Source organism: Trachinotus anak, unplaced genomic scaffold, assembly GCF_046630095.1.
Source record: "Trachinotus anak isolate AG129_WGS33_773 ecotype Australia unplaced genomic scaffold, CSIRO_AGI_Tana_v1 ptg000021l, whole genome shotgun sequence".
Taxonomy (NCBI): domain Eukaryota; kingdom Metazoa; phylum Chordata; class Actinopteri; order Carangiformes; family Carangidae; genus Trachinotus; species Trachinotus anak.
In genome coordinates this window covers 19,996,130-20,023,166 of record NW_027273872.1, presented here as the reverse complement: position 1 = coordinate 20,023,166, position 27,037 = coordinate 19,996,130, and the positions used below count along the sequence as shown (strand labels likewise).

Here is a 27,037-nt window from a genome sequence, read left to right as displayed (position 1 = left end):
ACGAATGTTTGGGAAACAAGAGACAGATTTATTTTTCCCTTATCCAGGCAGGAGAACAGTAAAGTGCAAAAGCCAACCACAGGTTCAGCAGAGAAGTTGTTAAAATGACATATAGTGGAGATTTCTTTGTTCAGAAGAGATGGTTTGTATCACTTAATAGCACCATTTTGTTAATCACTCAGTTTTCTCTAGCAAGAGTATCCAACAGTGTGCCAAAGGGGGTCAAGTAGATGCAAGGTTTTATTCCACTAAATAGTTCAGCAGATGATCAGTGAATAGCGCAGCTTCAACCTGAGAGGAGAAGCTAATGAGTGCAGTCAAAAAACTAAAGACGCTCAACCCGTCAGTCCACGGCACTCAGCTGAATACCTGTGTCAGGTATGTCTTATGATGGTGATGAAGATAAGAAGAAATGAAACAGTATAAAAGTATAAAGCACACAAAACAGTAGTCATGGCTCAATATGTACAGGCAGAACAAAATCATTGAGTCATATAAAAGGCACATCATGGCTTAAACTGCCTTCTATTCTCTTATTTCTCAACACATCACATTTCTTAGGTTATCTTTTCCCATGTGGCACATTCACAATTTAACATTTCCCCTGATGCAGCACTGATGCCGACACAATCCTATGTTGCTTTTCGATTACAACACTGCATTCTGCGTACTCACTGTGCTTTTTAATACACTTCTCTTTTGTCTTTCTGTCATACGCCCTGATTTCTCTCTTTCCTGTTGAATCTGTGTCACCACAGACAATGAAAACACTTGGATACAGACGACGTGAAGTCCTCACAATCGGAGAAGTCCTTTTAAGAAGGCGGAACAGTAAATATTCAGTGAGATGTACCTCCACCTAGTGGCTGAATTCTTTCATTATAGTTTACTTCCTCTGCAATCCAAAATGAAACAAATCATGTGTTTTGGGATGTAGATGGGAGGTCGTCCTTTGTGGGATTTAAGTTCACAAAAATCACATCCTGATATACAACAGTCCTTTTCATGATGCTGCTCTTAGGTTCCTTTCTTTGACTCCCATTCCTGTAGAAACAGAAAAGTCAGGAGATTTAGTAATAATGTGAGAATAAGGCCATTATTTCAAGAAGGGAATTTCAAGTAGTTGCAGATGAAACAAGTGAGTAATAAGCTACAAAAAATATAAATGGTATCAAATTAAACAATTTACATGATGCAAGTGTTGTGTAATAGGGAGCTGTGTGTACAAACAAGCAAATAGAAAAACACAAAATGAGAACAAATGAATCCAGGCTGATTGCAAATGCTTGCAGATGATGTCAGCTGGGCCAATTTTAACTCACAGTGATGCAGCAAAATGCAAAATGGTAGTGCTTAGCCATATTTCTTTAGGTGTTTTATGTCTTCATTTGACAGGACAGTGTAGAGGGACAGGAAGTGGAGGTACAGAGAAAAGGGGAATGATATGCAACAAAGAGTCCGGCTGGCCGGGAGTCGAACCAGGGATTCGCTGCTCAGAGCATCTGCACCTTCATGGGAGAGCAATAAGTTCAACCAGACAGCTTTGCCAAGTGTTTCATTGAGTGGTTTTATGAATGAAATAAAATATCAATCCAAACTCAGTGACAAAATAATTTAGGTTGTGGCTGAAAGGATGTATACCACTGCAAGGTATGGCTATTACCACAAAACCTGCTGAAGTAAGTTCAATAGTAATTAGTCTAAATTAGTCAATAATGAGAAAGCAGCTATGAATTTGGCTTAGTCTCAGACATTTGCAGAATCTTTCTATGCATGTTCACTCAGACAATTATTTCTGTCATCTCAGTGCAACTTAATTAATGGCCAAGTAAAGGTCCAGAAAAAGCACTGTAATAATAACAACAATTACAATCCCTGTAGTTGGTGTCTCGAAAGAAAATGCTGCAATTATATTGTACACATTTGCACATTCACTTAGACCTGGTCTTATCACTATATTGTGAATGGTATTGTTAAAGCAGAGGAAGCTGAATAAAGTGATGTCAAATATGTGTTACTGACAAAATCCAATTTAGTCATAAACACTGAAAATAGCTGTAAATGTTCAATGTGGCTGCTCCAACATATACACACTGCCCATTTATTTATGTGTGATTTGTGAAAACCCATTAGATGATGATGATGATGATGCTTTTGTGCTTCTCTGAACCTCCTGTGGAGTCTGAGGAACTGTTCAGGAAGTGTGTGAGAGAGGGAAAACAGATCATTGTTACCTTTGCTTTCTGCATGACAGTTCCTGAAGAAGAAGCATAAACAGATGGGGGTCTCCTTCGCATTTCTAGGGCACAATTCACCGGTAAGGACTCGCTGTAGATGTTCTTGCTCTTTTTAACAGAGGCCTACAAAAAAAAAAAAAAAGAAGTAAATAAAATGCAGACAGGTGTGCATGCATGTTTATATGAGTCTGTTCATATAAAGCAACAAATATACCTTAACAGGTGGTTTTGACTCAACCGGTGCCCCCAGCGCCCCACCTGCCAGGCTCTTCTTGAGGTTTTCCTTGACCTGAGTCAGTCTGAGCTCCAGGTCCACCCTCTCGGCCTCCTTAGCCCGACAGGCTTCCTCTAGATCAGACACGCGCTTGTTCAGGGAGGACTTCCTCTTTTCTGCTCCACAGAAACACAGGAACATATACAACACAATGACACAAACAAAGACTACAACAGCAAGATTTGGGTTTTCATGTTTTCCTTTAGACGGTGAGTCTACAGGATTGCTTTTCAAAGTAAAGTAGCCTGTATTTACTGAAGTACTGTACTTATTTGGAATGCTTGTCATCAACTTGCTCCTCAATGCATCTAGTCCACTGCAACAGATGCAACAATTGTACTTTTTACTCAACTGTGGCTACAGTTATTTTTACTTTTCATTTGAAAAAAAAAAATTATACATCATTATAGACTAAACTAACAAAAAGTAGATAAAATTAGCTTCATCAGCCACGACATGTTCATTGTGATTGCAACAAACAATTATTTTCATTGTCTATTAATTTGCTGATGATTTAGTGTTGGATTAATTGATTATTCGCTAGAAAAAGCTGAAAAGTGCTTCCTACATCCCACAGTGACCTCTTTAAATTGCCTGTCAACAGCCCAAAGCCCAGTGATGTTCAGTTTACTATCACATCCAATCCAATAATGCAACACATATTACATAGTAATAAACAGTGGCAGGGGCTACTCTGCTGTTGCTACTAATACTTTTGTGCTTTTATTGTAATACAATTTTGAACACATGACTTATCTGAGTATTCAGTCTGCTATTTTCACAGAAAAAATGATAGTAATACTTCCTCTGTCACTGCTGGCAGTGCACTATGAGAAACTAGAGAGGATTAATTAGATATAGCAGGAATTTTCAGTCATTTAAATTCATTAAGAACTAGTAGATATTTTATTTAGCCCTGTAGGGAAACTCTCCTCTCACATGACCCCCTAATCATGAGGTTAGGGTCATATACAGAGCAGGGATGTGTGTACTTGATATGCAAGCCTTCTGGGTAATGTGCAGACTTTCTTAAATGCCAGACAATCCAGCTGTTAAAATATAATTTTCTAACTAACCAGGCTTCAGTACACTGGTTCTATTTCTGTATTTAAAAGCTATACTTTTCCTAATGAAGATCTGGGGCCACTAGTTGTCTCTTCTTTTCAAAATATAAGCTTTTATAAAGGCACACAGATTAGTGATTATAGCTATGCTGTTCATTTTGAGACTTTAGCACTTTACTTAATATTATTGGTTTTTGATCTTTGATGCAAAGCCAAAAACAATTTGTGTAGCATCTCTGTGTCTAGCTTCGTATTTCCTCACCAGAGGCCTTCTTTAGCTCTTCCTTCAGCTCTCTCTTCTCCTGTCGCAGGGTCACTAGTACATTTCGTATCCCATCCCTTTCCCTCTCCAGCTCCTCTTTTTCTTTCAGGTAACGCCTGGCATCCTCCTCTGCTCGTGTTTTCCCATACCTTCCATACTGGTTGGCATCTGGGTTGGAGCAAAGGTGAAAGGTTAGACGTGCAGGGGTTATGGGAAGAAGACAAAACATCTCCCAGCGATCTGTCTGCCTGTCCTTTATAACGTCAAGCTCTTCACGTGAGGTGGGTGATGCCATCTCTACAAGTCATACGAAACTGTAGCACACTAATTTGACCTTTTTCATAATTCAAACCAAGAATTTTTTGAGAAAATGACAATAGGATGCATGAATAAAAGACAAACACACACACACACACTCCTGCAGAGTAAAGAAGCCAGACAGCGGATCTAATGTGAGTGTCCAATAAATCTCAGGTTACATCCTGAAGCTCTCAGCCCTGGAGAGCGCCGGCTCTTTGATGTGTCAGAACGTCACAGTGAATGCCTGTGAAAGTGCACGGAGAGGAGCACTGAGCTGTCCGACCACACCAATATCACTTTCCTCAACCCTGGACGATCATCTCCTTTATTTGTATGTCAGAGTGCAACTGACACAGTGGAGCAAATGGGAGAGGAGAGAGAAGAGGGAAAAGATTATAGATGGAAATTGAGAAGATGATTTGAGATGAGAGCAATAAAAAGTGAATACCAAGCCAGATGAAAGCTCATATTTTATGCCTGTCAGTGAATCGGGACACCACTGGAAGGACTGTATCAAGAGTAAAAGCTACAACAAAACCAGAGCTTTGGAATCTGTAACTCCTGTGTGACACACAACTATATTTAGAGGCGCCATCTGTAGAGCTAATTGTTTCCCTCGGAGGGCAGCAGGCTGCTCCCCTTCTTATTTATTTATTTATTTTTGAGAGCGACAGATGGAAAGCAGCGAGAGGCGTGAAAGCTAAAAAAGTCACAGGAGAGTAGCTTCTAAAAAGATTTACATATACATCTCAGCTGCCTGGTTGGCTGTGAATGATAACGTGAATAGACCAGATAGAAATTACTATTGTGCAGCTTGGTTTCTTGTCCTAATGCCTTTAATACAGCCGCTACAGATGACAATACGTTACTGAAGTGCCTTACGGATAGTGGCTTGTTCAGGAATTATACATAACAAATGTGCTGTGTCTGATGGTGTTCAAGCTGAGCCTCTCAACATTAACAAAAGTCTTCCACAGGGATGAGTTGTGGGTCCTGTACGGAGATGACACTATTTCATACACAAATACAGACACAGTTGAGCACGCACGCACAAACTGCTGCACTGTTTTGTCCTTTGAGCTTAAAAAGAGTTTTTAAATGAAGGAAAAACTAAATTCACAGATAACTAGTGTCGATTTATCAGCACATGGAAGATTTCAAAATTGTGATGGTTTCCGTCTGCAACGCTTGTCTCACACTGACAAAATGATCAGGAAACTTAAACTAAAACTTGCCTCATTTACTAGAAAAGGAGAGTCAGAAATTGGTCCAACACACAACATGAAGCCATTCATTGGTGAGAGCTATCCTACTCATCAGTGCACTCTTTCCAAAATGTAAAGTGGATAGTTGAATTAAGACAACCCTAAGCACATTAGCTTTTAGTTTCTCTGCACCTTATATATTGAATAACTTTTCCTGGCACAATAACATGTTTCTCACAAGGCACTCCTAGCTTGCTTTCAGCAAGGTTTTAATCAGTCTATCGGTACATGAGGCCTTGCTGGGGGCAGACCACTGGAGGTACAGCAGTGTTATTTTGGAAAACCAACCAACACACTTACTTGAGCCTGTTCGCTTGAGGGAAACTAATGGTTTGGTTCTGTCGGAATCGCTGCTTGAGAAACTTGAGCGCCGCTTTGCTTGATTCCCAGACTGCTGCCTGCGGTTCTCCCCTGACTGGGTGGGGTACAGAGAGAGAGGGGGGGTGGGGGGGTGGGGGGGCATGACAGATGTGGGAAGATGCAAAAAGAAGGATGAGGATGTAGGGAAAAAAAGAAGGCAAAGCAATAAACTAATCTTACTAACCAGATTTATTGGTTTGAGGCCGCTGAGGTGTGTATGTTTGTGGCTGTAGGTGGTGAGAGGTGTGTGTTTAAGTGTTATGTCAGTGGGGTTTAGGAAGAGGTTTACAGGCTGTAAAACTGCCATGACCTCTTGCTTTCCTGTCACCAGTTTGACCACTTTTTTGGGGGGGTCTTTTTTTTCCCCTCTCCCATGCCAACGCTGTATTTTCCCTCTGGCCTACAAAAAGCCGTCATTGATAGGCATGTAACAGAGAACTGTCTGTCTGTTTGGGTGACTGATATGGGGTGTCATATTCAGACAGTAACCGTCTCCAGCAGCTGCACACACACAGACACAATGTCTCTAATCTTGTCATATCAAAGTAAAGCATTACACATACGGCTCAACAGAACTTTGGGAATGTGTGTGTGGGTCTGAGCCCATGCGTCCCACCTGCATGTCCTCATTAGGGACCTCATCATATGTTCTGGAGTCTGTGGAGGTACTGCCGGAGGAAGTGGCCCACCTAGGATCAGACAGAGGGAGGTAAAATAAAGTCTGCATGAGGTCAAAACACCACTGCTCTGGTTGCTGGCCTTGCACTGACCTCCTCCAAATCCCCCCTAACCCCCCCCATTTTTTCCCCCCTCACTGTCTCACTCACAGGAAGGAATGCCGCGCAGCGTCGCAGATATTAGCAATGGTTTCCACATCAACGTAGTCGTAATGCAGTGACTCTGGGCCTGTCGTGGAGCCCGTTTCTGCCAAGAGGACACCAAGCCACCTTCCAAGTTCCTCAGAGCTGCTGGCCTGAAATATAAAAATTTAAATGTCACAGATGGAGTAGCAGGTTCTTTTGGACATGTGGGGGTAGTGGAACAAGCTGTACCCATAGCATTATTAGCAAATGGTCACCTATTTACACCAACAGCAGACACAGAGCTATAATTCACTGGAAGTCGTGTCTCTGGCCACTAATTGAATTTAAGTAAAACTTTTACTCCTCTTTTAGCTCAGTTTTTGGTCTCCACCAACTCCTGAGGAAAATATACTGGATGTTTACTAGATAGCTGACTGAAGCTGCTCAAGACAAGGTTGATAAGAGCTGTGACAGTGAATGTGAACTGAAAGATGATTTTCTCTAGAGTTGAGTCATAATTTTGTGTGCATTTGTCACTAAGAGATGTCCTTATCACATTACACATAGTCCTTTGAGCCTTTGTTCGTATAAAAATATTGACTAGTGCAGCTTTAAAATTAAGAAACAAGCAAAGCATTCTACCTCCAGAGCAGCCACCTCTGTGCTGTTGCGTAGGATTCGGAATGCAAATGGGTGTTTGGGTCCCAGACCCGGCACCACCTCACAGCTGTGGAGAGGAAGGGAAGGCAGGGAGGTCCGAGGGTCTCCTTTGTCATGGTAGAAGTGCAGGGAGCCTCTGCACACACAACACCACTGTTCCCTCCACACCTGGTTCACCAGCAGTGACAGGTAGCCTGTGTTGTGAGAGGGGAACATAAAATGACGCGTCTCCAAACTTGGACACCTGAAGAGTGACAGCGTAGCAGGGTCTGACCTTGTCGCGGGTCGCTGAAGGACGTCCGGGGATCACCTGGCCGGGGGAACTTTTTCTTGGAGAAGCTGATGATACGTGTGATTTTACGGCCTGCAGCGAAAGCCCCCCGCTTCACCTTACCTACATCAAAAATAAAAGGATAATTGCACAGATGCTTTTTGTCCAAATATATCTTTGCCATATAGAAACTTTAATTCCTTAAAGATGTGTAAAAAAAAAAAAAAAAAAAAAAAAACCTGACAAAATACATTTTATTTTAAACTAAAAAGAAATATCTAAATGGCTCAAGGTAAACATACTAACTTTTCCTAGAGTCATCAACTGCATCTTGAGCTCTTCACCAGCAGACGCTCTGTTTTCATGGCTTACTTTGACCTAATGTTGCTTTTATGTTTCTGTAAACAACCTTCACGTCAACATCCAAGTTGTAATTATGACTGGGAAAGTCAGATGTTTCAGAAAACTCTCACATATCCGACTTGGCAGTTAATAATAGAGACGTGCCTAAAACCAAATAAATATGGATGCCTTATGTCAGCCACAGTTTTTCGTTCAAGGTAATTATTCCCAGATCGTTATAACGCTGCAGTCATACAACTGTCTTGAGTTGTCAAGTGCGGTGAACACTCACAAGTTGTAAACACTGAGAAATTCTCTCATCTCAACTTGGATGCAGCAGTGTGGAAATAAAGTCATGTGATGACAACGGTGAAAACTCCATCTGCTGATGAAGACCGTGAAAGAGATGCAGCTGGGGAAAAAAGCTAGTAAGTGGAAACTGAGTTCACTTTTGTTCTTGTGAAACACCTGGTGTACTGATTTGAGGCTGTGTGTGTCACTGTCTCACCGTTCTCTCTGCAGTTATCTCCGGTTGACACACCCATATTGTCTGAATCAGATGTGTTTCTCTCTGCAGATAACCTCTGAGGAAGAGGCACACAAACACAGGTTTAGACTATCACCAGCACAGTCAAGGTGCTACAGGGGCTCTCAAAACTTGTCTTTAACTAATAAACAGCTAACTAACTATCCCTGACACAATTCTTTCACAAGCTGACAAATGTATCCACAACTAGATTCTTTCCTTCTTTGCCTCATAACCACAAACACATGATATGAAGAGACAGACAGACGTATCCTTCACCTTTTCTCCTACCAATTTAATGTTGGCTTCCCTTTCTTCAGTCTGTGCTTTTATGTCAGAGCCTGTTTGTAGTTTATGATCTGGCAGGTAGGTAACTTCGAAATAGGATCTGCCTGTTCCAACTGACTCACTTCCACCCCCATTATTTCTGCCTTAACACCTAATTGCACTACACATTTCCTCTTTGTTCTGCAAGCCAAATACAGGTATCACTGAGCACTGTGTCAAGCCAAACAATTGTTTAAGAAAATTGATGGTGACAACACAATTGCTGCCTGCTACCGACTCTACCACACCTCAGCTACGAAGATGAATTATTGTCTTGAGGATAGAAACGACAGGAAGGTGAGCACACAAACGCCCTCTCTTCTACACTTACCTTGTCAAGTTCAGTTTTTCTTGGAATGACGGGAGACGCAGATTCCTCAGGCCCTGTGCTCTGACCGCTCACCTCTCTCACAACCTGTGGGGATATTTTTACATGTGTCAGTCTCAGTTTTACACTACATTCCTTCTGAGGTTTGTCAAAGCCACTTCCAGTGATTGTCAGCATGACTGTTGGTTGTGTTACCACTCTGTATCCCTGCATATATAAGTATATGGAGAGTGCAGCTTACCCTAAGCCACCTGTGGGCCTGTTCTTTGCTTTGTACTGCCAGCACCAGTCCATCTCCATTGGGTAGAGTGAACCGGAGCTCATGGTGCTTCCTCTTGCTGTCTTTGGGAGCATAGACCACAGTGCACTGGGGCAGCAGCAGGTCCACATAGGGGCATGTGTCCTTAGAACTCTTATAGCACTGCAGAAAGGAGAACACACAGGTTAGTGTAGGTTAAAGGAGAGAATTATACAAGAACATCCTTTTCTGAATATGTGAATGTAAACCCCCTCACCTGTAGTCTGTTCTCCCGTATGACGGTGAGCTGTTTGGCCCACTGGCCGAAGCGTTTCTTGCGCAGCAGGAAGGCACAGATGCGACAGTCTCTGGCAGGAGGCATGGAGCTCTCATCCGATGGCCACTGATGAGTGAGTCTGACGCCGGGGCTCCTCTCTTCCTCATCCTCCTCATACGACTCGTAGGAACTGCTCAGAGCGTCAGAATCATTGTCTGGGAGAGCAGCGACAGAGAGGATAAAGTGTGCTGTATTTGTAGTAAAAAGGGCTGTTGTTGTCCTGTAATCTGGGGGAAATTTTGTTCTTTACTTACATGAGTTTTTACGATGTGAATTTATGCAGGTAGTGGGATAGTTGTTTTCGGCATCTTCATACCCGTCTTCTATAGAATTGGGAGGGCTGGGCCTGACTGGAAATAGAAGAAAAAAATTGCTAATTAGTCAGTGTGTTTCATCATGAACTTTAATGTAACTTGTATGAGTGCTATATGAACATGTTTGTGTAATTGAACTGCTGAGAACTGAGTAAGGCTTTCACAGCAAAATGACACTAAGGGCAGTGAGTTCAGTGGAGGCGGGAAGGTGCTGACCTCGTGTGATGATGTACTCGGGCATCTTGCCAGGACTGAGGGGTACTGCCTCCTCATAATACTCCTCAGGAGGAGGTGTTGTGGGCAGAGGGGGAGGAGAGTCAGCTGAGTGTGTGGTCGGGGAGTCTGCACAGCTCTGATGAAGAATTGGCACAAACACATACATAAGTATCAAATTTCCCCCATGACCATGAAAGATTTTTCCTTCACACCCAAAGAACTGCATCATCAAAGAGATACGTAGGATAAACCTCAAAATGATAACCATAAATTAGACACATGGGCTCTGGGTGGATCCCTACATTTGAACTCTTCCAACAGCTCGCAGAGTGGTGAGCGTGTGTACATGGGAAACCCCACAAGTCATTTAGAGGTGCAATAGCTCCTTGAATTTGGATTTGAGTGCAGAAAATATGGACATAAAACAACATACATCCCACGCATGCAGTGTCGCCCTAGCTTCAGGATTTAAAGCCAATGTTTCATATGTAATTGATATTTATAGAAAGGGAGAAGTAAGGGCCTTGCTGTGTATTGGCAACCTGCCTGTTTTAAAGTGTTGGTTTGGGTGTTCTTCTCTTCTTTCACATCATCTGTAACATCCTTCAGGTCTCCAAGCTCGCAGTCTGTAAATGACAATACACGGTTGCACGCACAGTTTTGGCTGTATACATAAAGACAGCATGATCAGTGCAGCTTATTTGCTGGCACTTGTGTGTATTTTACTTCAACTCAAACTCACCAAATGTCTCGAAGAGGGACTCGACAAAGCTGGTGCCGTTTCTGTAAACTGCTGAGTTCATGTAGATGTAGTCGGTTCCTGACACTGAAGGAGAGGAAGAAGAAAACATAAAAAAAACTTTCAGCATGGTAAGAAACTGCAGAAAGTTAGACAGATTCCCAACCCTCTTATCGTCTAAATAAGTGAGCGGATGCTGATTAATCTGATAAATGCAATGAAAATAGTAAAGTCTAGTAACTAAACACAATTTGTGTAATATCTATCCAATAATTTGCATCTAAACTGAATGAATTTTGTCTGTTTTTCATTTGGAAAAACCTGAATGCAGACAGACAACTTCTGCACAATGAAATGCACAAACATTCCCCATGAACACCTGAAAGATTTAATAAGTCACTTCATCTGTTCTTCCTGCTCTCTCTGACCTGATGGCTGTATCTGCTGCAGGAGCTTCCACACTGAGGTCTTCTTCTCCTGGGTGGAGGAGCTGAGGTTCTCCTGGTCCAGCATCTTCAGCAGTACCCCGAGCTCACTCACCAACACCTCCATCGCTGCACAGGGTGGGGGCAAAGGTCAGGGGGGCATGAGTTCAGTGTATCAGCAGAATGGTCAAAGGTCAGGCTGACAAGTCTAAACAAACCCCAGGAGTACGTCAAGGAGGATATCTCTGATTTGCTTTCCCTGTGTCCTTCTTTCATTTTCTGTCACTTTGCTTCACAGTTTGTCAATATCAATCTGCCACCTTATCACAGACTCTGCCTCCTCTCCTCCCCTGTTACTAACCAGACTAAACAACAACAGAGGAGAGGAGTGACATGTTGAAACATGTTCGCTAATTGCTCATTAACCCAGAAGAAAGTGGAACTGAAGGTACCAAACACAAGAGCTCTTACACAGCATATGAACAGAACATCCCGCATGAAACCCTCTGCAGCAGCTCTGAAATGTTGCTGGCTCAAAGACAGCTGGGCGCAAACCCAAATATCAATCAACTGTCACACTCAGTGCTGAGAGGGCAAATTAAAAGCGCTGCAAAGACTGTAAAAATGTTATGTTGGCAGAAACATGAGATTCTGACAAGAATAACTGAAGGGCCACTTTACAGAGTTTCATTCACAGGGACCAGATCTTTATCGAACAGTTTGAGATTTTAAGTCGTGGACTCACAACAGCTCAGACCCCCGGGCCTCCAGCGGTAAACACTCTCTTCCCAGGTTCTGTAACACATTTAGGACTCAGCTTTAAGGAATATATGATTCACATCTTGTGTTGATGTGAGAGGTGGGACGGGTCCACTCCCTGTTTTCAGAACAGAACTTAAATAAACCGTCTCCTTCCCCTCCTCCGCTGCTGGACACCCTGAGAACAGAGCAGATCTGCAACCTGCTGCTGATGTGTTTGAATTCCTCCTTTATCTTGTTTCATGCCAGATGCAAGCAAGTGCCATCAGACAGTGCCCATGTCTTTCTCCTCTGTCTGTATTATTTTCATCACAGCTTTCGTACCCTTTTTCCATCTCCATTGCTGCATCCTAATTTTCATTTTTTTATCTCTATAAACCTAAGAGCCCCCCCCCCCCCCCCGAGTTTTCACAGTTGAGCCACATTAGACCCACTGAACCGTGCATCTTGCTGGAGTCAACCTTGGGACAGCCACTGAGCCAGAAAACTCTTTGTGTGGTGGGCGGTCATATGGAAACAAGACCGGTTACACAAACCAAACACCAGTACACACAGACACGTCCACATGCACAGAGATCTAAAACACACAGGGAGGCTTACATGTTGTGTATTTAGTAAGGTGTGTCAACAGTATGCATTTGTGTACCTGTCTGGAAAAGGACTTAGTGCTGGTTTATGGAGCATTATTGATGAGTTTAGACAGAATGTCAGGACTGTTTGTTGAAGTGATTTTGTATGTAAGCCCCACTGACAAGTGGTGCTGGAAGATGTATCTGTTACATTTCAGACTGCTCCCACTCCTTGAAGACAGACATACTTTCCTGAGGTGGGTCTTCCTATGGGTTTAACAATGCCCTGCTAAGGCAAGAGCTGCAGTAGGTGTGTGTTTGCCTGTGCCTGTTTAACCACTTTATCTTCTTTACTAGTGCAGTTTCCGTCCATTGTAATAAAAAAATATGCTCACATTCCGAGAAGTGGGCATGAGGAGTTAATTCACGCAGGGACCTGGAAAGTTTCCTCCTTAACAACTGATTCACCCAGAGGAAATAAGGAAGTGGAGTTTGGGGAAGGAGAGGAAACTCATGAGAGTGGGATGTCTTGGCCTGGTGAATGTTGTCTCTCTGCCAGAGGTTTCAGCTGTTTAGATTCTGGCTCTGGTGTACCACTGGGCTTCCCCTAACCCAGTGGAAGACAGAACCTTATCCACAGCATGACTCATTCACTGCAGAGAAAATTCGAAATTTACACCTCTCAGCACTAAATCAAATCCAACACAGAATTGCAAGGCGATGCTTTCAAGGAGCTGGCGAATAGTAGGACACCACACTCATCTACACTACTTCACTTGGACTGCAGCAAAGAGGAATTACTTTGTAGTATTTGGCATGTGAGGTACATAAGACCACCCTTAAGTCAACTGTCATGCCTTTATAATCAACACTGCACTACTCACATGGGTTCTCACACATCTAAAACAGCACATGATCCTTTAAACCCCTGAAGCAAGTGTTCAGAGGCTCTCTCTCTCTCTCTCTCTCTCTCTCTCTCTCTCTCTCTCTGTGTGTGTGTGTGTGTGTGTGTGTGTGTGTGTGTTTGATCTCTTTAAAAGCCAGACAAAACAGATTTGAGCCCAGCACCTTAGGGAAACTACACACAAGCTCACATATGATGATAATGCCACATAAAACAGGTTGGATTAGGTTTAATCAAAGTCACACTGAGGTAAAATTGCAATATCTGTAGATACAGGGAGGACAAACCATGACTTTAATCCCAGGCTTTATTGCTTAAGGTTCTTTTAAGCCTTAAAATATTACAAAGGGATATTCCACTTAAAAAAAAAAAGACATCACAAAAGATGGGTGGGGGAAGTGTAAAGCTATTCAAAGCTTTGGACACATTCAAACATTTACCTCCTCACACTTGCCTGACAATAGCTGTTCAACACTAGACACATTCCTCACCTTGTTAATGGTGCAAGTCTCTGTAAAGTGCATCTGTGTGTGTGTGTGTGTGCGTGTGTGTGTGTGTGTGCGTGTGTGTGTGCGTGTGTGTGTGTGTGTGTGCGTGTGCGTGTGTGTGTGTGTGTGTGTGTGTACACTTTTGTGAAGCAGAGTGAGTCGTTTGTTAAACAGTGCAGACTCAGAGCTTTAAAAGAGGCTTACATTAGCAGACCTTCTGAGGGAGTGAAAGGGGGGAGGGTGGGGGGGTGGGGGGTGGGGGTGAGTAATGTCAGTGAGTTGAGCACCTGTGCTAACATGTCCAACAAACCCTGATATGAAGAATAATGTGACCTCAATTGGGTGCACAGATTCTTCCTTTTTTTTTTTTTAAACTCCCTCCTTTTCATGCCAAAGGCTTTATTCATGCTGAGCTCACTTATCTTGCCCTGCAACACACACACAGACACACACAAACACAGACACACACACACACACACACACACACACACACACACACACACACACACAAACACACACACACACACATACACAAAATAACTTCCCAGTATGTCGTAAGTGACAGAATCTGGTCATTCTGCAGAAACTCTCTTTCACAATATTGTTGCAGGCAGACATTCCAGCAAACCACACACACATTTGCAACCTAAGAAAAGTCTTATGAGGCTTAAAAATGATATTGCTGCACTATCAAATCTGGGTGGAAAACAGCTGCTTTCTCAACAATTCAGGATTGTTGCCTCTCTTGGTATTTCATCAAGCTGGTCAAGTAAACATCACCTTACATTTCAGTCTCATGTTTACATCACATTTACAGCTCAACCACTTCCATGCCTTTACACTGTATAGCAGATTTGCACATCTTTACAAATCCCTGCATCTTCTTCAACTTGAGCTACACTGCTCTGAAATACCAATAAGATACAAATACTTTGTTTCCACACTTACCCTCAACAGAAGTGGATGAGAGTCCCACCATTTCCCAAGGTTACCGAGGAGAAGAGCCGGTTCATTCATACACGAGCAGATACTGTAGGAGATATTTCTGAGTCAAAGCCTCCCTGTGTGTGTGTGTGTCCTGTAAAGTCTTTGTATTGGAGGTGAGCTATAGTCTGCCTACTGCTGCACACACACTCCCTTTACCTCTCTCTCCCTCCCTCTGATCTGTTATCTTCCTCCACCCACCTCCCACTCTCTGTCTCCCCTCCTCTCTTTTCTTTTGGGGGGTAGGGTGACGGTGGTGCTCTGTATTTGTGTGTGTGTGTGTGTGTGTGTAGCTCTATTGGATCCCCCTCTGCTGTAATCCCCAGGATCGTATAGCACCTGGGAAAGGCTTGCTGTGTAAACACACACATGTCGACTCATAGCTAACTCACATTCTTTATTCTTTCACATTCTTCCCTCGGTGTAGGTTATTAACGTTTAACTAGCTGTACACAAAGTCTGCCATCCATAAGATTCCAGTGAACTCACTGACATACCAGATACAGTAAGACATTTTTAGAGCATCTTTACCACTATAATTTACTGATAATGGCACTAGTAAAATGGATGAAGGGGTAATTTCTATATCTTAAACGCACTGAAAATACAAAGTGAAGGATAAAGGAGAGAGTGAGTAAAGGCTGTGGAGTGTAGGTCGAGACAAGTTGAGACTTTTTCCCAGTTACACGTGGATGAGTTGTTGCCTTGAGGCATACTCATGTGTCCCGACACGATGCGACACGCTGCCATCAGTCACACTAACACTGCACAAACAATCCCTTAAGTGCACATAGACAATTCACAAAACCATGTGCACAGCAACAGACAAAACACACAGCTTCTCCTAAGTATGGGCTTTTATGATATATCAGTTGCAAAATGAAAACAGTGTCAGCTGGCCGTAGGGCTGGCTGGTGCACAAGACTGCACACTAATCACCGTGGAGTAACTAGACAGGAGCATGCAAAATATCGGTTTTCATCCTGGTATGACCCCTTTGACCTCTTATGACCCCTTTTTGATATCACCTGTTGAATACACTTCAGTTAAAAGAATACCTTATGGGAAATATGCTTATTCTCTTTCTTGTTGAGAGTGTGATGAGTGACACCACTCTTCATGTTTGTACTAAGCTGCAACCTCCTGGGCTGCAGTTCTTCAAATGGCCACGGGAGTCTGGCTCCAAAAGTTAGTCAATCCCCATAAACTCCCGTGTTAAAATGTCCAAATTTACAGAAGAAATAAACATGTTTACAGCCTGGTACAAAACACAGTTTTAGTCTCTATAGCTAATTTCTTCCTTTATGACAACTGTACTTGGGCTGATTTTTTATATAATTAACATGTTTAAATTTAATTTTTTTAAGGCTTAAAGTTCTGCATTATTGAGGACGTGTTGCTCTGAGTGACAGGTGGGTGCACATTTTTTAATTAGCTGGGTGTTAGGCAGAGTCAGGCACTGCCGAGATGGCGATGGTGGAGCAGCCCACTCTGAGAATCCCATGGGTGATGTCACAGAGGCTACATCCATCTTTATTTATGGTCTGTAAGGTAAATAGGAGGTGTTTCCTCGATATCAATTCAGCGCTGATGCGTTGCCGCTGTCTGCACGTAGGTGACTGGAGCTGCTATGATACTATCTGCCATATGCACAAGAGAGGGATCAGTTTTCTCATCTCCAGTCAACAAAGTGAGTAATGGGCAGGGTATAGAATTGATGTTTAATGTAATTATCTCAATCATTTTGTACAAGAAAAGTTTATTTTTGCTACACACCAATTGATAGGCTATAATGTAACACTGATTCAATTTGTAGCTCTGTATGTGTGTATGTAGCTTTGATGCACTAAACGTTACCGCACATTTATGATCAGTAACATCACCTTCAGCCACACTAGCAGTATGACTCTTGGGCCAGAGTGAAATATTTCCATTCCATCTGGATGGATTGGAATCAAATAAAAAACAGTTGTCTCTACTCTCCATCCATTGTTTTCTACCATACTTTTAAGTTATCAAATGCCAAATGTTGTCAGAACACAGACAGATGTACAAGAATTTAAAGAAATTGTACCACATTTTGCTACTTTAACGTGAGGTTTGAGATCTCGCCCTACTGCTACTACAACCAGTTACAGATACACAAACACAAACTACACATCACATTTGATGAAAAGAGACAACAGCATTGATAGAAGATACTTATATTGATAATACTGAATTAAAGATGATTTTTGTCAAGAACATTAAAGAACTACAACCACAGAGTGAATGACAGACAGAGGATTTAAAAATATACACTCCCAGGGATGTCTGTGAAAAAGATGGAAAATTAATGGCCTAATTATGTAGACGGGATGTCCTCCTACTGTCTGTTTTCATACACAGACCAGACCTTCCCTGAGGCATACATGGTGTTTCCCAACTTTTCCAAATCCCTCTCTAGGGGTGATGCCACAGACACACCCTGCTAGGCTTGGTTACGGCCTGACAAACCTCTCCTCACCGTGACTAAATGCGACCTCTGACTGTCCCAGTAAAGCTGTAAACTCACACAGGACTGTGGATGCCAGAGGAGGGACGGGAAAGCACACTAAAGCTGTGACATACACATCACTTTACCTCTCATTACAACTGTCAAGTGTTTGAGGAATGCTGGAGTATTCAGGATAGGTGATTTCTAAAACACAGCATTCAAACTGGACGATTCATCTAGAAAATAGATCTATTTATCACGTTCACAATAAAAAAAAAACATAGGTATAACCATGGAGAGGTAAATCTTGTTAGACAAAGCTGCTGTGAGAACCTCAAAGGATTGTACCATCTGTGACTCCACAAGAGATCAGTATCTAATGAAAACTGCTGAGTTTTTCTTGGAAGTCTCCCCTTCCTTATTGTCTTTGGACATGTTGGATACACAGCGATTTCCCAACCTGATCTGACATGAAAGAGCGCTGCAGGTTGAAGACTTTGAGGTGTCCAGAAACCCAGTGTGGGAGCCATTCTTTGTCTAATCACCGAGGCCAGCTGAACAATATGACCCACTAACTTTCTCATCATGTTAAGCGAGTCACAGGAGAGGTTTGAATGTTATCGTTCATACCGTGTGAGGGTTATCTAAATACCACCATCCAACTCATCAAAGCTGGGACATGTGTGTGTAAAGAAAATAGCTGAATCATAGCATTAAGAGACGCAGATGAGAACAGAGATGTCATATCCTCTGTTCAAACACAGCAGGCTTTAATCACACCCCTTGGGGTGTGTGTAGCCTGCATGCTAACAAAAGTGAGGTAAACCAGATGGTCAGAGGTTTTTTAATAACACTAAGAGCTGTGCCAACACTTACCAGCCTGTGCCCTATCCTGATGAAATCCCCTCCCACTCTGCTCCTCAGATTCCAGGCATTTCCCAAGTATGACGGTTCTCCTCTCCCCAGCACAAAACATGTCTGGGCATTCACGAACTGATAACTCCGGAGCCCACGACAGGTAAACAGAGACTGTTCTGGTTCATTGGTAAGGTGATACGAATCAGCATGATGACTGCATCTGTAACTTTCAGGTTGGCCAGTGTAGTCATCATTTTAGGCGGGATTTGAGGTGGATAATGAAAGCAAAAATTAAAATGTGCAATTTGAATGAACATTTATGAATGCCTCAGATTTTTTAAAGCGACGATATTCAATATTTTTCTTATAACAATAGTGTAAACCGTGACGTGTATGTGAAAGGGCTTGCTTGCAGTAATGAATAGAGAAATATCTAAGTTCTACAGAGCATTTAGGGTCGAGTGAATATTGGACTTACACAAATTAGGTGGACAGAGATATGACTCACCTGAATGCTAATGTTGCTAAATGAGTAAACTGCAGGCAACTGTTAGCAACTACTTTGCTACATCAACTTAAGGGTTAACAATATGTCAGGATTGTTTTTCCAGCTTGTCCCCATTGACCCCAAACAATAAGTTAATGATGGTTTAAGTACTACTTATTATTTCTTATTATGACAGGCACTTTGCCTATCTATTTAATTTTCATCTTTATACATTTGAGGGTCCAGGAAATTACTGTGGATTCCCAGGAGAGGGATGAAAATGGGGGCACATCAGGAAATGGCCAACAAATGTGTTAGAGACCCAGATGGCAGATAGTGTAAAGCCTTGTCAAACTATGTTGAACGTACAGAGATAAATCTGAAAACCATCAAAGTGGACATTTAAAGGTCATGCTAGCTGTGATAGGCTAACTACAGAAGACCCTCGGAGACCGATTTTGATCTCATTCTGTTTGCTGCCAACAAAACACTTTTCCTGTCCCACATAAGTTAATGGGCTGACCAAGTGTATTGCGATGCCCCATATGCCCCCTATAGAGAGGGCTTCCTCCCTCTGCTGATGACATCACCTATCACCTCCGGCCTTCTGTTTCCTCTTCCTGTCAGCTGACCCACTCCCAATTTTACTGTACTGTCTCTGGTGACCCCATTCTCAACACGCTGTCTAGATCTTACACTAGATAGAATTGACTTTCAAAGGTATGACAGTATAATGGAGCTTGAAATATACTACTATTACAAACCTTTATTTAGCTGCTGCAGGTAGTCCCCCTAAAGAGTGGGAATTCCTCTCTTATAGCTTTGACATTTATCATGTGGGTGGACATTTTAGAAAAACATACAAGAATCAACACACATAGCAAATGAACACTACAAAGCATGCTGGAGTTGAGCAGCAGGTGAGGGGCACATGTGGAAAAATTTATTTGGTTTGGAGGAGTCGTAAAGGTACACAAATTAAGGAGAGAGGGGAAAAAACATGTTCTGCCCACTGTTTTTATAGTACACAGTAAGATGCTTGAGGTTATCATAAAACACAGCACAGATCCCACACTCCATGATACTCAGAGAGTGTGCGCACCAGTACAGGAATACAATAGAGACTGAAACTGTCCGGGGATATAGATGCTTTGATTGCTTTGCTGATACAGTAAGTAGTATTTTACTTCAGACCCAAATAATTAGCTGGTAAAGCGACACTTTGGCTGATTGCTTATTTCAAAACAAACATTTGATGATCTTAAATTAGGCAAAATTTTAAGTGTTTGGAGTATGTTTTCCAAAGCACTATTACTTTTCCATTGTATATCTTTTTTAAAATCTCCCTTAAGAAAAACAAGGCTTAGTTAAATTCATCCCATCTTTGATATTTGTATAGATCATTTAAATGGGGTGTGTATGTTTTCTGCAGTTGATGTCAAATTTCTGTCTTGAGCGTGTGTCCTCTCTCCTTCTAATTAGGCCACTCTAATGAGCTTGTCACAGAGAGACATAAACCTACTCAAAGTCATTAGGCCTCTTCAGCGGCTCGGACGTTTCTATGGTGACAGAGAGGGAGAATTATGGGTCTTTGCACTCCAGCTTTTGATGTTCAGACACTAAGGTACACACACACACACACACACACACACACACACACACACACACACACACACACACACACACACAAACACACACACACAGTCACCCATGGCTTCACTGCAGTTGAGTAATCTGGGAAGCAGCAGTGATAGCAGGGAGCTGCTATCTCAGCAGTGGGAGAGAGCCAATGGCCCCAGTTACAGGTCAGGTTAGTAAAGCATTGCTGCTCATTTTCTTGCCAAATGCTACCATGTTTCTTCATTGTGCTTTTGCATTGTTGCAGTGACCTTAATCCTGGGATGAGATTACATGTTATCAACCCAATCAGCACCAAAAACAAAGATACATACCATGGAAATGATTTCACTGTGTATAGTGTTTTATACCTCCCAATGCCCTGAAACAAATACTTTGAGTCAGAATGAGCTTCCATTGTTGTGATAGTGCTCCCAGATCCTCCTGTTACTGCCTTCAGATTCATACTTCCTGCCTGTCGTGTCATTAGCTGATCATGTGTGGCAATTTAGTGCACTGATTGACTCTCCAGGGAACTTCCTTTTCTTTCCCCAGTACATTATGGGATATGATGATTTTCCCAGTCACCCTAAAAAAGCAGGTTAAAAAAAATGACAGATTGGTGGAGGTTGTCTGACAATGGATAGTAGCACTGGCCAGGTGGCAACAGTCGCATCTGGGTATTTCTCAATATGGCCTCGGGTCAAAGGTTAAAGGTCAGAAAACTGACCATGATGTAGGCGACGTCTGTCTGCTAAGCTTCTTTTCCTTCCTTCTCATTTTTCATCTTTCACTCTCTGATTTATTCAAGTCTGGGATGGCACAGAGGGCTTGACTCAGCCTGCTGACAGACAAAGGCCCTACAGTATCATTCAGATCCCATATCTGCCCTGAGTCCTATGAGATCACCACAATGCTATGTCTCCCTCACAGAAAAGTATTCACACACTGAGAAAGATGCTATTCTGCAAGTGGAAGCACTGCTTAACTGATGCTGCACAGACTAGGGTAATATACACAGAACACACAAACATGCCTGCAAACACACACTCACACAAACACAAAGGGAGAAAAAGGGGCTGCTTTGTCTCCATTTGGGATTTTTTGGCTTAATTTGATTTTGACCGGAGGACTGTTTCAGTTTTTCACTAGAAAACTAGTATCTCTCATTGGTGTTGTCTGAATCTTTTCAATATGTCATGTACAAATTCTCCCCGAAGATGATTTGATGTGTGTTTTGCATTTCTCTCCTTGTAGAGTAGTTTAAGAGGACTCAATAAAAAAGGGAACTTCTATCATATGAGCAAATTCTTAAAGCTGAAAAAGTACCAACTGACTCTATTCCACATTACTGCTCCAGTTTATTGTGTAAAAGTGTCATACGTCTTAATCTGAAGACTAAACAGCCTTTTACAATCATTACGAAATGACCATTGTTTAGCTTGCTGCTTTAAGATAAATGTAGTAAGATTAAGCCACACAGAATAACACCCAGTATTTGTGTTGATGAATTGACAAGTGAATCCTGAGTTGATGCAATTTCCACATTTCCAGAATCAATCATCACTTTATGCTGTCAGTTTTCAAAGCAGCTGTGTCAAAGAGGGATAATGATCTTAAATGAAAGAGACACTCAGTTTAACTATCATTACAACATAAGACAAAGACAAAAACTGACTGTGTCAAAAGAAAAGATATGTTGTATTTCATTAATAGGAAAAGTTGAATGGATTGTTACGAAACATCTTAAACACAACCTAAAAAATGACCACAGAATTCACTCAACACAGTTTCCAAAAGAAATGCGAAAAGTAACTATTTATGGCAAAGTTGCTGTTCAGAAATCATCAGTGTTATCACTAAATGATAGATTATTTGCTGAACCAAGGAGCTAGTAAGATCAAAAGTTCCCCATACACAGAATCAGGAGGGACTGAAACAAAAAGGCAAAGAGTGAGCCTGGTCCATGTAAGGCCAAGGGCCTGGGGCTGTTCCTGCGCTTGTCATTTGCTCATTTTAAGTAATCTCTGCCTTGGAAATGAACACAAGGAAGACATTAGCTACATCTTTAAAGTACCAACATTAACTTCTTGTCGGCACATACCAACACCAAAGTGTCTGTGGGATAAAGTGATTGTGTACCTTAGATAGTTTTCCGGGAAGTGTGTTTAACTCTTCTTTGTACAAACTAGAACCACACTTGTCATTAGCATCTGTACACTGAACTGAACTGAGCTGCTCACCTAGACTTTTCCCTGAGGTCAAAAAACATAAAATTTCTGTACCTGTATGATAACATGTATCATATGTCAGTGCTGAATTATGGCTGTTCTCAAGTAACATATTGTAAACCTCACAGTTAACAGGTTGGACAGGTTTTTTTTCTATCTCTACTCTTATATTCTGCCATGTTTCTCCAATGAATCTGAATTAGCCCTCTGAATAAAGTGCTTGTACATACCTGTGTGCATATAAACCTCGGGCAGAGTCACTTTTCACCCTCTGCAACAGAAGAAAACACCACATTTCCAAGTGTCATATACACTCTCTAGCCCCCTGCTGTAATGTTGTGCAGCATGTCTCCATGGAAACCCCCTAAACAGCTGTGAAGAGAATGACCATTGCCTATACACAATGCACATGTGCACGACCACACGTGCACACACACAGACACAAACACCCTGCACACATCCAAACCTTATGAATCATCGTGATCTCCACATTTCACTGGGGTTAAAGAGGGGTTTTCCACTTCTTGTAGGGCTGGTCCACAGTTATACATGATTTACAGCTCATGCATGATGAGGCGTACATGAATATATCATACCGTATGTAATATAAGGGGCTATATGCGTGACCGCCTGCACACTCATTTTATGTCGGAGAATATCTGATAAAGTCTGATTGAGAAAACAAAATATCTTAACTTATGAAACAAAATCATGAGGGAGATCCCCTCTCTTTACATCCTGGGTCTTATTATTGTAGCTGATGTTCTAATTGGTTACAACAACACTGTGTGCACCACGTCATTGTAGAGACAGTGCATATGAGTGCTCCACTGGAAGCAGCTTTACAACTGAGAGCAGGCAGCTTTTAAACAGTCTAGTAACAGTCAGAAGAGCAGTGGTTTGATTTGTAAATGAGGGTAAACATTTGAATATTACTGTCTATGTAATTCATTAGAAACCTCCTTTGTAATTTAGAGCTATTTGCAGGTATGTTTGCAACGGAACATGAAACAGAGACATTAAACGAAATAAAATTATGCATGTACATCAAAATGAAACACGATGAGTTCTTAAAGTTGTGATAGCTACTCTTTCCATGGCCTCACTGGACTGTAACAGAGAGCTGCTTCTCACTGGGCGCTTCTGTCCACAGTCCCAACAATGACACCATTGCATAGTAGTTACATTATCTAAAACTATCACAGTAAGACTCAGGCTGTAACGTACTGGAAAAGACTTTAAAGGGTGATATAAGCAATGGAGTCAAGCTATTTCCACAAACACTGTTTTGCTATGTGAACATGCAGATTGCAGCATACATAATGAGAAATATGGCATAGAGGCACACACAGTGAGGTCACCGACCAGTGGTTTGATGACGACAGCAGACTGCATTTTAATTGTGCTCATATGCCCTGCTAACCTAAACCCACTGAAAACATGTTCTAGTTCAAATACCACTAGTTCAAATCCTTGTGCACTCTCAAAGAAGTTCTGTCTCTGCTCTGTGCCAAGTAAAACAGAATTGTTTATTTGAATTTTTTTTTCTTTTTTAACAGATTTCTCGGAGGAATGTCAATATGTGAAGCACTCCAACTATCTACTCAGAGGAAAGCATGCAGAAGATTTGTGCTTACATGAGCTGTATCTTTCATTTATGCATCATTGTAGGGTCCACAGCAGATCACTGTTTTCCACAAGTTCTTCCATATGCTCCAAAACATCCTGACAATAGCCACAATTCATCATATCTGCCCGGGCTAAATCACAGACAATCCCACCACTGCAATGCATCTCTGTGGGGACGGCCTCTCCCTTCTCACGCCCACCTGATGCTCTGCTTCTCACTGAGGTGACTGTGAAACAAAACCTTTTTTACACTGCTGCTCCAGCTGGCTTGGACAGTGCATATTAGGAACCTCCCACCAGCCAGACTCATACCTGCTTCTCATCAATCTCAACAAAGCTTGATATCCAAAGTCATGTGACTCCACACACAGCTTTTAGCTTTTAGAGTCACTAAAGCAACCTTTGAGACTGATACAGTGCTGAAACAACTTTCAATTATTAAAGGTACAGTAACCAATATTCTGTCATTGTCAATGTGTCAAATGACAGTTGTGATGATGATCCCAAAGAGAATTATTACCCCAGATTATCACCTTAGCTCAAATGAGCTTTTTAGTGTCTTTCAGTACAGTATTTTAGTTTCATGGCATCTTTAATGTTTTGGTTCAGTCTCACCACTCTCAAATCAGACAAAGTTAGTGATTAGCTGCACAATACAGCATTAAGCAGTAAAAGACCCAGACACTTCTACTAGGTGTTAGTAGTGGAGAATAAAACAGAGCTATATGGAGATTGAACACAGGACTTACATTCATCAGGTGGACACAGTATGTCAGTGTCATGTTTGTTGTCTTCCCAAGTGGACAAAAAGTAAATTAATGCTACTTTAATAATTATTGTTTCAACAAAAAAAAAAAAAAAAAAAAATTGAAAGCACCATTTTGAGCTTGTTGTAACCATTTGTTCTTATTTACAATACATTTTTATATTCATTGATAACTGAAACAATCATTACTGGCAGCCTTATTTGACACAAACCAAGGCAGAGTAATTTAACAGGAGCCAATCAGGTCATTTAAAGAGCATATAAACAGTAGGGTGTGCTCCCCAGGGATCTCCAGCCATCACTGTGTGTTTTCTCCTGTGGCGTTTACCCAAAAAACACCGACTCAAACAAACAGAAAGTCAGTCAAGCTAAATTCCTGTGTGTCTGTGTGTATATGCTGAGAGAGATGGGAGGGACAGATGAGGGTTTCTCCCAACCTGGTCAACACCTAAAGACACTTCCTCCTTTAGATGCTTTGTGTACACATCAAACGCACTGGTAACATCCACATAATCTACATTGACTGACAAGCTGAGGAAGGATGGAAAAGAGATAACTCATAGGGGAAAAAAAGAAGTGATTTTAAAAAAAAAATAATTCTTGTAGGAGATGAGACTGTAAAAGAGTGCAGGGAATAAGAGAAGAGAGAAGATAAAAAAACATATGCAGTTTGTCCCATTTCCTTTCACCTCTAGTCAGTTGTTTTAATGTCCATAAAGTTGGTCTTTATAATCACTATCACATGTTTACCTGCCTGGCGGCCCATGGCAAGTCTGTGAAAAGCACTCAAGTCTTTCCAGCTCTATAAGCAGTAACCTGATACAGCAACAGCTGTAGTGTAAAAACAGATCAAACAACTTAAATCAACTTTCAACTGAAATCACAACTTCATGTCTGAAACGCTGCGTTGAGTCACACCTTGCCCTGGTAATGCTGTCACTTCTAGCCTCACACCAACACCCGCAAGGGGGGCAAGTGTATTTGTTTTCTTTTACAATGTGGAAAAATGTTGTACTGTGCAAGGGGGGGGGGGGGGGGGGCAGCTGCACCGCTCCCTGAAAAAAAAACATATGGGGCGAAAAACACATTTTGTATTTCCAGCTATTTCAACATAAAAGCACTGTAGATCTCCAGGGGTCTTTATGAAGAATTCTCTACAAGTGGTTTCCAATATCAAACAATGATTACCATGACCACCTAATCTCCAAATATCTCATCTCCACATCCAGATATTTGACTGGACTCAGGATGAGTGGGATTCACTTTCTAGAACAACAATCAGACTGTGGATCAGCACTTGGTTTTCTGCCTCTCCAAGCAGCTGCAGGGAGACTGAAGCAACATTATGTTTTTAAAGCGCACTACCATTGTGTTATCTTACATGTACAACAGGAGGGAGAATTACAGGGGAAAAGGAAGTGTCATGGCACTTTCATGGGTATTCTTAGACAAGCGTTGACTGGCTGCAGGAGCCACATGGAGAAAATGGAAATTTTGCAAGTTACATTTAAGAAAATTGTGCAATTAGGGCAACAATTTGGAAATATTTCATGTTTAGGTAGACATAATCTCCGCAATATTTCACTAGTTCCTGGTAAAAACAGTGAAGGCTAGGGAGCCTCTGTCAGGGTGCTGTAGTCACAGGTGTGTGGGGAAGGAAACACACATGGTGGGAGTGTGAGAGGGTCCCACCTGGTTTGAAGTGACCCATTAACACATAAAGCAAACATGCCAGTCATATCTAAATCCACCTCATCAGACTGCAGGGAGATAAAACAGTCAAGAGTCAACTACCGGTGGACCTCTTTTGCAGCAGTGGTTCAGGATTAGAAAAGCAGACTTACATTTGGTGCCGTTTGTGTCCATTTGGCTGGTGATGCTGTCCATGTGAGCTGTTGAAATCTAGTGCGGGCCCATGAGTGAGAGAGTGTGAGAGGTCGGTGGACAAGCCACTGCCAACAGAAGCAGTGAAGAGGGCACA

At 41.9% G+C, this 27,037-nt stretch overlaps 1 protein-coding gene across 3 annotated transcripts; it reads right to left on the bottom strand.

Moving 5' to 3' along the window:
- Nucleotides 1-7: 7 nt before the first annotated feature.
- On the bottom strand, nucleotides 8-27,037 carry afap1l1a (actin filament associated protein 1-like 1a). Of its 3 annotated transcripts, XM_071457822.1 has the most exons (20): nucleotides 26,901-26,976; nucleotides 22,892-22,932; nucleotides 11,292-11,417; nucleotides 10,867-10,950; nucleotides 10,671-10,750; nucleotides 10,125-10,260; nucleotides 9,849-9,944; nucleotides 9,535-9,749; nucleotides 9,261-9,440; nucleotides 9,023-9,106; nucleotides 8,347-8,422; nucleotides 7,500-7,619; nucleotides 7,208-7,419; nucleotides 6,590-6,735; nucleotides 6,379-6,451; nucleotides 5,703-5,817; nucleotides 3,838-4,005; nucleotides 2,452-2,627; nucleotides 2,235-2,360; nucleotides 869-1,044 (listed from the first exon to the last, which is right to left on the bottom strand). In XM_071457822.1, the coding sequence occupies exons 2-20, from the start codon at nucleotides 22,899-22,901 to the stop codon at nucleotides 1,018-1,020; spliced, it is 2,250 nt and encodes a 749-aa protein (XP_071313923.1). In that variant the 5' UTR covers nucleotides 22,902-22,932; nucleotides 26,901-26,976; the 3' UTR covers nucleotides 869-1,017. The 3 variants fall into 3 exon arrangements, with proteins under 3 accessions (XP_071313921.1, XP_071313922.1, XP_071313923.1); XM_071457820.1 differs by lacking the exon at nucleotides 22,892-22,932 and having other exon boundaries at nucleotides 8-1,044; nucleotides 26,901-27,037; XM_071457821.1 differs by lacking the exons at nucleotides 22,892-22,932; nucleotides 26,901-26,976 and adding an exon at nucleotides 14,957-15,149 and having other exon boundaries at nucleotides 8-1,044.